Raw genomic sequence first — 12,954 nt, forward strand, 5'->3', positions numbered from 1 at the left:
TTCATTTTGACAGCCTCTATGAGGTCTGAGGATGCCACCACTGCAGGCACTGACAACCTAGCAGAAGCTAACAGAAGCATAGAACATGGTCCATTTGGACTCAAGGTTCTCCACCTCAACCAAGAGGAAGCTGAAGCTCCGTTGAAGGTCCCTCCGGTTTACTTTAGTTACATCATTTCACAGCAGTTCATTTCAATTCACGACACTTCACTTTAGTTCACTTCAATTCACTTCTGTTCATTTCAGTTCACTTCAATTCATTTCAGTTCATTTCAGTTCACTTCAATTCACTTCTGTTCATTTCAGTTCACTTAAATTCATTTCAGTTCATTTCAGTTCCCTTAAATTCACTTAAATTCACTACAGTTCACTTCAGTTCACTTCAATTCACCTCAGTTCACTTTAATTCACCTCAGTTCACCTCAGTTCACTTCAATTCACCTCAGTTCACTTTAATTCACCTCAGTTCACCTCAGTTCACTTCAATTCACCTCAGTTCACTTTAATTCACCTCAGTTCACTTTAATTCACCTCAGTTCACCTCAGTTCACTTCAATTCACCTCAGTTCACTTCAATTCACCTCAGTTCACTTCAATTCCCCTCAGTTCACTTCAATTCCCCTCAGTTCACTTCAGTTCATGTCCGTTCACTTAAGTTCACATCAGTTCACTCCAGCTCATTTAAGTCACTTCACTTCAGGTCCTTTTGGCTCACTTCACTTCACATAGGTTAACCTCAGGACCATATAGTTCACTTTAGTTCACATCGGTTCACCTCAGTTCAGATGGATCTGCAGCTCACTAATAATCAGTGATGGTCCAACTCATTCAGGTGAGTGTCCAGCATAAGAGTCATCTGCCTGCTTTCTGAGGTCCAACCAGTGGTCTTCAGGGACATTCCAGCAGTAGATACGAACAGATCAGACACTAACGCCTCCTGGAGGGAGGAGTAACATCACTGGAGTCGGGGCCAGTACTGTGACATGTCTGCTTCAGTTCCTGGAACCTGGACGGGAACTGAGACCCCCGGAGAAATCAGACCTGGTAGAGAAAGACAGAGAGTCATGGTTTTATATTACAGTAACAGGTGAACTTATTTCAGGGTCTACCAAGATCTTTATAAGCAGGTTCTCCTACACAGATACAGTATCTTCTGAAAAATCAATTCTTCGTCAAAGTCAGAAATAAGATGCAACGCTTGCTTTGAGAACTCACGTGGAGAAGTGGAAGCAGGTGTAAGAAAAGCCATCATAACAAAAAATACATAAAAAGCAAATTACTGCACAAAGTCACTAAGATTTATTCTCCAACTTCATCACTTTGCGCAGGGTCCAGTGTACTTCATCCACAAAAAAGATCAGGGTTTCCCTGCTAGGCAACAGGGAAAACCCTCTGGTGCTCCGAACCAGCCCTGACATGACTCAATGTCATCACAGATCGGATCCATCACCTCCAATAAAGTTTCCCTGGTGGAGAGGTGCCAGTCATTCACCTTCCAGACCTTGTGTTTAGCTCCAGTCCTCGAGGGTCGCTGCTGTTCCCTTACAACAACACACCTGATTCATATCAATGGATCAGCATAAGCATGTCTTCCAGGTCTGCACAAGTCTGTTAATGGCATCAGGGTCTGTTGAAGCAGGGGAAATCTAAAACCTGCTCTACAGGATTCAGAGAAGGGCTGATTCTATGATATTCAGGATGCAGTCCTGCTGCTCACATTCTGCAGAACAACCAGAAGGTACTGATGATGCTGTTCTCATTGGACTGGACTCGTAGTCCCGCTTACCTCACTGTCATCCCATGGACAAGGACATGATGTCCAACAGTTGCCTGAATTTCATCAGTGTCACAGTTTTGTTATTCAGTTCCTGTTTTATTTTGAAGCCCATGTCTTTGTGTTTCCATTCTGCTTTGACTTTCCTGTTTCCCATCTGCCCTGATTGTCTGCACCTGTGTCTCGTTAACCCCTCTGTGTATATCTGGTCTTGTCTTTCCTTTGCTCCTTGCTGTTCCGTACTGTTTTGTCCAGCATTGTGACATGTCAGGTTTTTGTAGTTTGGATTTATGTTTTAGTTCTGGTTTTGCACTCCTGCTAAACAGCACTTTTCTTTGATTTAAAGGAGCATGAGGCTCCTTTTAAGAAATGAGACTCTCTAGCGCCACCCTTCACCACGACGGCCATTGGGGGCACTGCAGCCAACAGTGAAGTCGGCACGGGAGAACGGGGAGAACGTGCATGCAGCGTCATGTGACGTCACATCCGCAGCCCAGCGCGGGAAATTTGGGCCCGAATTGCAGCACATAGCCTGTTCAAGGCAAAGGAGAGATACACTAGAGGGCTCATTCTTTTGGGTTTGGAACGCTTCATCTGACATTATTACTAGAAAACTTAAAACGTATACGAATCTTTTTCATAAATCCTGCCTCAATCCGGCCTCAAGCTCCTTTAAGTTAATAAATCACTATTTGTGGAACTCCTGCCTCCTGGTCTCCTGCATTTGGGTCCTATCAACCACAGTTGTGACGATCAGCATTGACGTGTTAGTCAGGCCAAGATTTCTAGTCACAACAACTTTGTGTCAAAAGTAATTTCGACCTTCACAAACCAGACCAGAGAGAAAATTAGTACCCAAAACTCTGGGCCCATCTTTCAGCTGCTCCTTTGATCAGTGCCCACTGGACCATCGGGACAACCAGAAATGCTGTGACTAAACCTTGGGACAACCTTTGTATCTTCTTGAAACTCAACTCACTGGATTCCAGAGGGAAGCTGCCCTCCTTCACTGGAATATCATCTGTTCAGCTCAGACACGAGGAGGGTGAAAGACAGCTGGTAACTTCCTACCTGTTGACGATGCTGCAGAGGACGTCATTGGCTGGCTGCTGATGTGTGGCTGCATGTGTGTAGTATACGTCTCATAAGTCCTGCTGTTGACTGTAGGGCTGGCAGGTAGCATGCAGGAGTAGGAGGTCTGGTTGGAGGCCTGAAACAGGTGTTTATGAGATCCATCAGAATAGTCCTGCAGTGATGTTGCAGACCTGAGAGATTTTTGCAGAGCAACAGGAATCATCTCTGAATGAACAGTTGTACCTGCATTGGCAGGCTGGCTGCCATGCTGAAAGTGGGAACAGCTGGTAGGCTGTAGCTGCTGGACAGAACTGGATCGGACCGGCCGAGCATGGACCCTGAAGAAAAAGACACTAGAGACGGAGACAAACGGGGGATGGAGAGAAAAATAGATGTCTTATAAACAAAGAAACTTAAATCTACAACTGCCTAAAATCTCCACAATGTCAACACAGAGCAGTGTTTCCCAACCCGGGTCCTCGAGTAGCCCTGCCCTGCATGTTTTAGATGTTTCCCTGCTTCAACATACCTGTTAGACATGGCTGTGTCAATAACACACCTCCGCAGACCTTGATGACAAGCTGATAATGACCATTAACTAGAATCAGGTCTGTTGAAACAGGGAAACATATAAAGCATGCAGGGCAGGGCTACTCACTGCATGGAGAGATGCTGCAGTTGGTCTAACCTGCATGGTCAGGTTACCACGAGTGACTGAGACAACGTAAACTCCAGAGGTCACCATTAAAAGGGATTGTGGTTCCCAGCACTTATAGACCAGGAGCTTAAATCAAATAAAATCTATACTTTATGTTAGTTCAACTATTTCTATGAGTTAAGTGTCCTAAGTTTCTTTGAGAAAGATCCCACTGCACCACAGGACCTGGAGCAGAGGTGATCATAGATTGGATAACTGGGCAAACCCTCTGTGATGTCACCCAGAGGTCTCTGGAGAACTGTGGGAGCTGGGGGAGCAACACCATCGTGGAGGATCTGACTGCCCAAACTCCAGCTGATCCAAAAATTGTCAAACAAGCTTGGAAGGTGGTTTGAACCCGCCCACCTACCTCAGTTACAACAAACTACTAATTTTAGCTTAACTTAACTAATACTAATCTATGATTTAATGGGTTATCATGAGAAAACCTGGAGCATCCATACTTTGAATCTGTGCATTAGTCAGTGGTTTGGGTTTATGGTTTCAATGACATCACACGTCAGGTCGGGTGGCCCAACTGGAGCCACAAGCTGCCCATTAACAAACAAGAGCTGGAGCCCACTTTGGCTCCTGGACCCTTCCTTGCAGACCTGGAAGTGGTCATAGCACATTGTCATGAACAACATGCATCCAGCAGTTGTCAGCTCTCATTGGTAAAAACATCTTGTGAAGGGATCCTCCCACACTGGTTGGGTTCCCCTAGCCCCAGGGCAGTTGCCATGGATGTGAAAATGGTTCTTTGTACAACAATATCTACAAATGTATTTGGTTCTGCTCTACAGTTGAACATTTTAATCATATCTGTAGAAAATAATGGCAGAAGCATGAGGCGCCATGTTGACTGGGAACCTGACTGGAATACGCCCACGGTGTGTCAATCAAAGCTAGCCGTGGCTATCAGCGGCTTCAGGCGATCCCCGTCAAAAGGCCTGCAGAGCTGCTGGCAGACGCCTACAGAATATCCAGTTTCAAATGTTGGTTGGTGATGAAAGCAGAAAATATTAATTCAGTTCAATTCAATTGTATTTATATAGCGTCTATTGTAATATAGAAGTTGTTCTAGGTGCTTTCCGGAGACCCATATTGAAATTAAACCATTTTAATGACTGCCTTATAAAGGGTTAAAAGAGCAGGCTCTAACAGCCCCCAAATGTTCTTTCCTTTATCACTCCGGGCCTTCGGTTTTAGCTTAATCTCACAAAAATGTATGTTTTATATGCTGGAAAACTATTTTTTATGAAAGCCATATTTTTATGTATTTGTTTTCATTATTAAAAAAGCTATTGTTTAGCATTTTAATCTAACCTTTGAATGCATCTGCTGTAGACGCTGTTCTGACAGATATTTACTTTACAAACTTTGCTCTCAGCCCCCAATATAATTGAAATGCAGCTTTGTTTTCTGTTCTTGCTCATTTCATGACTTTTCCCCAAAGTGGACTTCAACCCGACTCCGTCAGCCCTATGTAACCCCCCCCCCACACACACACACACACACACACACACCTCCAAACGCTGCTGTGTGAATCCAGTTCCAGTCCAAATGTTAGATGATTTCTGCTTGTTTTAAAACGGAGATCAAGAGAAACTGACTCACATTTGGAGCCAGCCTCTAGTGGCCAATAGAGGAACTGCACAATTTAGACTTCTGCATTCCATCGTTCAAGATATAGGTTTCCCTTCAAAGAAAACAAATCCATCTACCCAAAAATAGTTTTGTCTCTGATTTGTGACCAGACTTGTTGGTCCACTGTCCGATTGTCCGCTGGTTTTACTGGAACATTTAAAGCCAGCAGAGGAGAACCAGCAGTAATTGAATGAATGCCTTCTCTTCATCAAAAAAAGCACTTCTGCTAACACAATGAAGAGATGAAGCTCTTGTTCATTGAAAACCTCTGTGGTCTGTGACTGTAGTTGGTGTGGAGGTGTAGTAGTCTACGCTGCAGTAGTCTGATGTAGGTTCTGATGGATACCTGGTGTTGCCGGTGGGGGTAGAGGCTGGTAAGCACTGGTGCTGAAGCTGCTGCTGATGGGAATGTGGCTGGAGGAGGTGGACACGTGCCGCCGTTGGTTCCTCAGCTTCTCCTCTCTTCTCCATTTCGCTCGTCTGTTGGAGAACCAAACCTGTATGGGCCACAGTAGAAAACAAGCAGATACTGCAGGTGAGAAGGTTGATAGGGGCTCTGAGACGGATGTCACGTGGCAGGTGTAACATAAAGATGGTGAAAGTCAGTGCACTCTTGGCCACAGAAGCAGATTTTCTGAACCAACCACTACGTCTTCTATCGACTTTTGGGACCACAATGTTTCACTTGGACTTCATTCAGATAGGGGTTCTGACTGCTCCATTGGTTATTTTAAAGCTGGTCTTCAGTGGGTGTGCTGTTTGCTCACCATCATTATTCGAGTGAAGGCTTCAACCGCACACTGCACTCGGCAGCCGGTTTTAAAGTTCTCTGATCAGCAACACGTCCCACATGCTGCTCCAGAAGCACAATATAGAATGGCGCCCAGTTGCATATGGGTCATATATTATGACGAATGCAGGAAGAAATGATGCACAAACAGAGGAGGAGACTGTGGGGCCATAAGTTAATCGCAGAGCAGTGAGATTGGAAATTGATCACAAGCCTCTGACAGAGATCTCACAGAAGTCACCAGGTGATGCGCTACCATGCATACACAGCAACTGTTGCTAAGCCCCAAAAATATGATCTGACATTTGAGTTTACGTCTGGCAAACACTTGGTGGTAGCTGAGGCACAGAGCCGACTTAAGCAAATTCAGAAGCACCACAGACGAGGATGTGCGGTTCCATGTAGACTATTAGAGCACAAATGCCAGTGTCAGAGACAAAATGGGCAAAGAGAGTGAAAGAAACAAAGAATGATGAAAAGCTGAGGAAAGTAATGGCATAGATACATCTACCAGGTCAGGTACAGCTTGGTAAGACATATCACCCCTTTAAAGGGTGAACCGTCAGTGTTAGATGGAGTTCTGTTGAAAGGCATGAAAATAGTTATACCTCACAAACGGTCGAATTAGTCCATGAAGGACATTTGGGTATTCAGAAGTGCAAAAGACATGCACAGCAGGTGTTATATTGGTGGTGCATGCACAAGGACACTGAGGCTTACGTGGAGTGCTGTGAAACCTGCCAGCGCCACAGATACCAGCAGCCCAATGAGCCAATGAGGACACAAGAAAAGTCTCAGGAGCCAGAGAGAAAGGTTGGAATGGATGTTTTCCAGCTGAAGGGCAAGGACTAGCTGTTAGTCATAAACAGTCGTTCCAATTGCCCTGAATTTGTAGGACTGAGTGACGCAACAGCAGAAAGGGTTGTTGCACAGACCAAAACCATGTTTGCATGCGACTAAATTCTGATGACTGTGGTCGGCGATAACGCACCACAGTTCATGAGCCAATGCTTTAAAGACTTTGCTGACCAGTCTGGGTTAAGACACATTACCTCAAGCCCTCTGTACCTTCAGTCAAACAGGCTAGCTGAAAAGGGAGTGCAAATTGTAAAGCGAATCGTAGAAAAATAGTCAGATAATATAGAAGACCCTTATCTGGCTATCTTGAACTATTGAGCACCACCACTGGAGAACAGACTCCATCCCAGACCTCCATCCGCTGCACATCGGGTGGAAAGAAATGACGCTCACGGCATGTGAGACAGACTCAACTGTACAACAGAATGGCTAAGCTAAGACAACATGCACAGAAAGACAGTGCGAGTCAGCTGTGATGACCGCTGGAGTGGACGCATGTACAAACACATGCACTAATTCCAGTATTATTACTTCTCTTTACTTTTGTTATACACACTTCATTTATATGTCACATGTCTACATGATCCACCTCACAGTCACTCACATCACACTGCACCCATCACTGTCTACTCTGTCTCACGTCTCTCATCAGTGGTTTTAGTCTCTCTGGCAGAATCCTGGTTTCATCCATTAATAAAGTTTGTTTTATCAGTCTGTCAAACAGGAATGATGGAAGACACATTCACTCTGACACACACATACACACGCACAAAAACTAACAACTGCTGCAGGATCAACATGCAGATACGCTGGTAAATCAAGGCAGTAACAACTGAAATGTATGGAGACACAAAAAACTAATAATAAAAAGAAGACTCAGTCATAGATGGTAAAACAATCCCACTCCACACATCAGTCAGAAATGAACCCGTAGTCACCTGTATTCTGGCCTCAGGAAGGTCGATTTTGTTGGCGAGCCGTTCACGGGCAAACACGTCTGGGTAGTGGGTCCTTTCAAATTCTGGAACAGAAGAGTTTGGATGTTGTTCTGATTTATTATCAGCATCACTCAATAAATGTACAATCCAGTCAGGACACCCAGAGCACCAATCAGACATGTGGACCCACCCAATTCATTTAAACTACTGTCCATATGTCCAGCTTCTACCAGCTGGAGAACTGCATTGGTCCAGATCATCCCATCAGAGCTGTGGTCTCTCAGACTTCAGGCTTATGTGGTTCTTAGAGTTTCCAACAGTAAACTGGAATGGCAGAGCCCTCAGTAATCAGGAATCCATCTCCTGGGTCATGCAGGTATATAGATGTCTTTATTAACGTTGTTTTTCTGTCTTGTGTCTCATTGGCAAACATCCCCAAAACAATGCATTCTCAGCAGTTAATCATGACTGTGTCTGAACTGAAGACCTGGCTGGGTTTAGATGGGTCCTAGCCCGGTACCTGCTCGGGTGTCCTGAGGGGGGCGTCCCGAGACTGTATTTTAGGAAACCTGCAGGTACCTTTTTCCAGAGCTTCTATCTGGTCCTGCGTGAAGGAGGTTCTGTTCCTCTGCAGCTTCCTCTTCAGCTGCAGCCTCATCTGGGTTTCCTCTGAGTCGTCACCGTTGGAGCTCACCGAGATGGAGTTCTCGCCTCCGTCCGCCTGAGGACACTCTGACGTTAGGAGGGACAGAAAGAGAGGATGGAGAAGAGGACAGGAAATACAGACAGATAAGGAAAAAAAATAAATTTTGTGACTTAAAAAGGCTTTTTTAACTGTGCTTTGCAATATATTATATTAATGTTCCTGCTTAATCAGCATGAGCCAAACTGTTTCAGAGATTTAGACAAAAGCATAATAATGAAAATAAAGATATGCACTTAATCCGTTCTAGAATAAAGAATTTGGAGAGCAGAATAATGATTATAACAAGTTTATTACATTGGACACCTGACTGCTTTGAGACTGGAATTCACTTTACTTCACTTTAATTCAACTGTAAAGCACTGGTTCACAACCAAGTCATCTGAAGGCACTGCACATCATATTTCCCTTCTGGGACGGCTCCGGCAGAGGCCCTGGACCCTGCGTAGGCAGGTACTGCCAGTGCGAGGATGGACGGACTGTATTCTGATTCAGTCCATTTCTTTGTCATTTATGTCCGACCCGGTCTGTTCTAATTCATTCCGGTAGAGTCCAGACTGAAATTTTGTGTACCAGCTGAGGAAACTTCATGTAAACTTCACGTAGCTCCAAGCCAACATCACCAAGTTGCATCACCTCAGTATCAGATGATGCTCCACCTCATACTTGATATACATTTGTTTGTGTGAATAAATGACGACTGTATCTAAGATAAGGGATCTCCAACATGTGATGTCTGAGCAGACGGAGCTCAGCTCCGGCTCCCTGTTGGGCTCATGTTTTTTATGGTGTGAGCCTAATTATTTATTATCCCAACAGACAGAGGCTGCAAAACAGAATGAAGCCATTGCTCAGTGTCAAAGTCAGTCAGGCAGAAGGAGAGGCACATGAGAGCAGACACACACACACACACACACACACACACACACACACACACACACACACACACACACACACACACACACACATACACACACACACACACACACGCAGGAACATGTCACAGGCCAATGGGGAGGCTCGGCAGCACTGCTTTGTCTCACTGTTGTAGTCCCAGGACGATGGAGGAGGAGCAGCGCATGGGCAGAGTCCACGCCATCAATGCAACCAAAAACACATATACATATATGTAAACACATGCATATATATATATATATATATATATATATATATATATATATATATATATATATATATATATATATATATATATATATATATATAAATAAACACATACATATATATGTGCATGTGTGTGTGATGATGATTTAAATGAGATCCTACGTCTGTCTAATACGGGATTGTGGGAGTGAACCCGAGACCATGATCCCAGGGCCGTGAACCCGGGATGGTGAACCCGAAATCATGATCCCGAGACCATGAACCTGAGACCGTAAACTTGAGACCCTGAACCCGAGACCACAAACCGGGGACCGTGATATCTGAGATAATGACCCCGAGACCATGAACCCGGGACCATGAACCAGTGGCAGCTGGTCAGTAGAGGGCGCCATGGCGCCGACCCCATCAAATCAAGAGAAGAATAATAAAAGAAAAATTTTAATAAAATAAAAAACATGCTGTAAGATGCATATAATTACTAAAAGAAGGTGTCTGTGGGTGACTGTCAATAGTAATTAAATGTTGTTTAAATATTTATTTAGTTCCAAAAGGTTTTTTATTTTATTTTATTTACTTCCGGAAGTAAGGGGGGGCAGTCAAACAGAATCCAGTGTAAGCTCTCGAACATTTGATAAGCATGTGACCTGAGGATCTAATTGGCTTGTATTAAATTCGTAAAGGGACGCAGTCGTGTGCGTCCCTGAAACTCACAGTTGTCAGCAACGAATCCGCGATCAGTATCATAACGTACTCGTATAATTTTTTTTTTTATCTAATGTGATTGGACAATTAATTCCCCGTCTTTATTAGAAAATCAAACTGAAATACCGGGTACACAAACCAAATTTTCATGTTTGTTTTAAATAGGTTAAATAACACTTGCTTTTGAAATAATATTTGTTGATTTTGTATATTATCAAATATCTGAAAGAAAGGAACATTACCTTTTAAAATAATATAAATTCCAGACAGAACAATGGAAATGTTAATGTTTTTCTTCTCTCTAATGTGTAAAATAAACTGAACCCAAACCAGGAAGAAAAAAACAATACAAAGTAACAGTGGACTTGTTGAAATATTAAACCCCTACTTTATGTTCAGTTTTCTTTTTCCACTGCAGCATAACTGAACTGCTTCACTAAAGGTTATGACCAATAAGCCATTGTTGAATGGTTACATTATTCAAAATGAAAGGACCAAAATATTATTTTCTACCTTTCTTTTTTCCCCATTGTAGAAAAAGCTTGTACCTAACCATGACTTCTGTGTACCGTTACAACTCTATGTATGCCAAGGTAAATTGCGCCCCCCCAAAACTTTTTAGCACCAGTCGCCACTGCCATGAACCCGAAACCATGAACATGGGAACAAGAATCAGAGACCATGAACCTAGGAACAAGAATCAGAGACCATGAACCTGGGAACAAGAATCAGAGACCATGAACCTGGGAACAAGAATCAGAGACCATGAATCTAGGAACAAGAATCAGAGACCATGAACCTAGGAACAAGTATCAGAGACCATGAACCTAGGAACAAGAATCAGAGACCATGAACCTTGGAACAAGAATCAGAGACCATGAACCTAGGAACAAGAATCAGAGACCATGAACCTAGGAACAAGAATCATAGACCATGAACCTTGGAACAAGAATCAGAGACCATGAACCTAGGAACAAGAATCAGAGACCATGAACCTGGGAACAAGAATCAGAGACCATGAACCTAGGAACAAGAATCAGAGACCATGAACCTAGGAACAAGAACCAGAGACCATGATCCCGAGACCTTTTCAGTGTGGTAAGGTGACGGCGGCAGCGCGGGTAGTCATGGCGGTCAGGCGGAGGTCCTACCAGAGGCAGAGAGGGTCGTCCCGGTGTACCAGCCCGGCCTTCCTCCCCAGCTGGACTGTATGTTGATCATCTTCAGTTTGTCAAACATGCCTTCAGCCCCCATGGTGCCCCCCTGCTGCTTGTCACTGGTCAAGTTCCTGAGGACCCGGTTTATCGACGAAACCTGGAGATCAACAAAGCAGCAGTAAAACGAATGACCAGAGGGCCGAACAAGGAAGCAAAGCTTCAGTGATGTATAAATGTGTAGAAGTGTCATTGGTTTGATTATGCTGGGGACTATGCAGAAAACTATGTGGAACATGTAAATAAAAACTGTTGTTTCTTCCTTTCTTTGACTTTCATTGCTTTTCAGACAAAATATATTTGTTTTCTTGCTCATCATCTGTCCATCTTTTCTCCTCAAAGAATCCTTTCATGAATTTTGATTTTGGACCTAATCATAATTCGCTGTTAAAACCATCTGGTTCAAATAATATCAGTTTTCTTGCTCTTACCTCCTTGCCAGCAGAACGTTACTTCATACCAACTTAGTTGTTTTTTTTATGTGAAGAGCTGAACTTAAGTTGTTGAGGAAAAGCATGAAGTATCTCTGTTTAAAGCTCCGTAGACGTGGAGTTGTAATGAGCTGAGTCAGCCGGCAGATGATAAGGTGTAATAACTCAGGCAGCATAGATATGTAGGAGAAGTGGGAGGTTGTCAGGAACTGTCAGGGATGAACGTGGGCAGGCTGATTCTGATATACAATGAAGGATATGTCGACGGATCTTTGAAGACGGCCGTCTTTCATCTGAGACGGCCTAACATGGTGCAGGGTGTCGGAGCCTTTAAGTCACCTCATGTTTCCTCAGAACTTCAGTTTGTCTCGGTTAGGTTTCATTGATCACTGGCTGAATGTACTTGACTCAACTATCTATTCCAGCTGGAGTTTGGACGGATCGCGCTGTGCTAGCATGACCTCATCCAACGCACGCAACTCTTACGCTGGGGATGTTGTCGTTGGAGCAGACGCCCTCAGCCAGCAGGCGGTCTCTGATCTCCCAGGCGAAGATGGACGGACACTCCCTCTTGTACTGAGCGATCTTCCCCACTACCTCAGGGGTGGCCACCCGGGGTTTGCTGCCTCCTATGGCCCGAGGACGGATTGAGCCGGTCTCGTAGTAGCGGCCCAGTATCTTGCTGACGCAGCCGTTGGACACCTGGCCAAAGAAAAATCATGGGGGGTTGAAGGCAAACCGCTGCCAGGAGGTGTTCAGGCTGAAGATCAAACACACTTCAGGTGTTTTACCACAATGATCACACCTGTGTCCGTACCTGCAGGATCCTGGATATGTCACACGGCCGGGCTCCACTGTGGGCCAGCTCCACGATCTTCTGCCTGGTTGAGTCTGGTAAAGGTCTGCCGTTCACGAACACGCCCCCCAGCTGGTTCACGCCGCTGTGACCTGGACACAGTCGTGCACAGGAAGGTCCAGTCACACACCAGGACACAAACACTGCA

The 12,954-nt window shown here is 44.4% G+C and overlaps 1 protein-coding gene across 1 annotated transcript in view; it reads right to left on the minus strand.

The window, feature by feature from the left end:
* Positions 1 to 955: 955 nt before the first annotated feature.
* Positions 956 to 12,954, minus strand: part of LOC133444719 (paired box protein Pax-6-like) — a 21,058-nt gene continuing 9,059 nt past the window's right edge. The window contains exons 3-11 of the mRNA XM_061722593.1: positions 12,768 to 12,898; positions 12,437 to 12,652; positions 11,457 to 11,619; positions 8,358 to 8,510; positions 7,779 to 7,861; positions 5,539 to 5,689; positions 3,092 to 3,201; positions 2,846 to 2,984; positions 956 to 1,041 (exon numbers count right to left, since the gene is read on the minus strand). Of these exons, the coding sequence (XP_061578577.1) occupies positions 956 to 1,041; positions 2,846 to 2,984; positions 3,092 to 3,201; positions 5,539 to 5,689; positions 7,779 to 7,861; positions 8,358 to 8,510; positions 11,457 to 11,619; positions 12,437 to 12,652; positions 12,768 to 12,898 (1,232 nt within the window). The remainder of the gene's footprint in view (positions 1,042 to 2,845; positions 2,985 to 3,091; positions 3,202 to 5,538; positions 5,690 to 7,778; positions 7,862 to 8,357; positions 8,511 to 11,456; positions 11,620 to 12,436; positions 12,653 to 12,767; positions 12,899 to 12,954) is intronic.

This window comes from Cololabis saira, chromosome 5 (genome assembly GCF_033807715.1).
Source record: "Cololabis saira isolate AMF1-May2022 chromosome 5, fColSai1.1, whole genome shotgun sequence".
Taxonomy (NCBI): domain Eukaryota; kingdom Metazoa; phylum Chordata; class Actinopteri; order Beloniformes; family Belonidae; genus Cololabis; species Cololabis saira.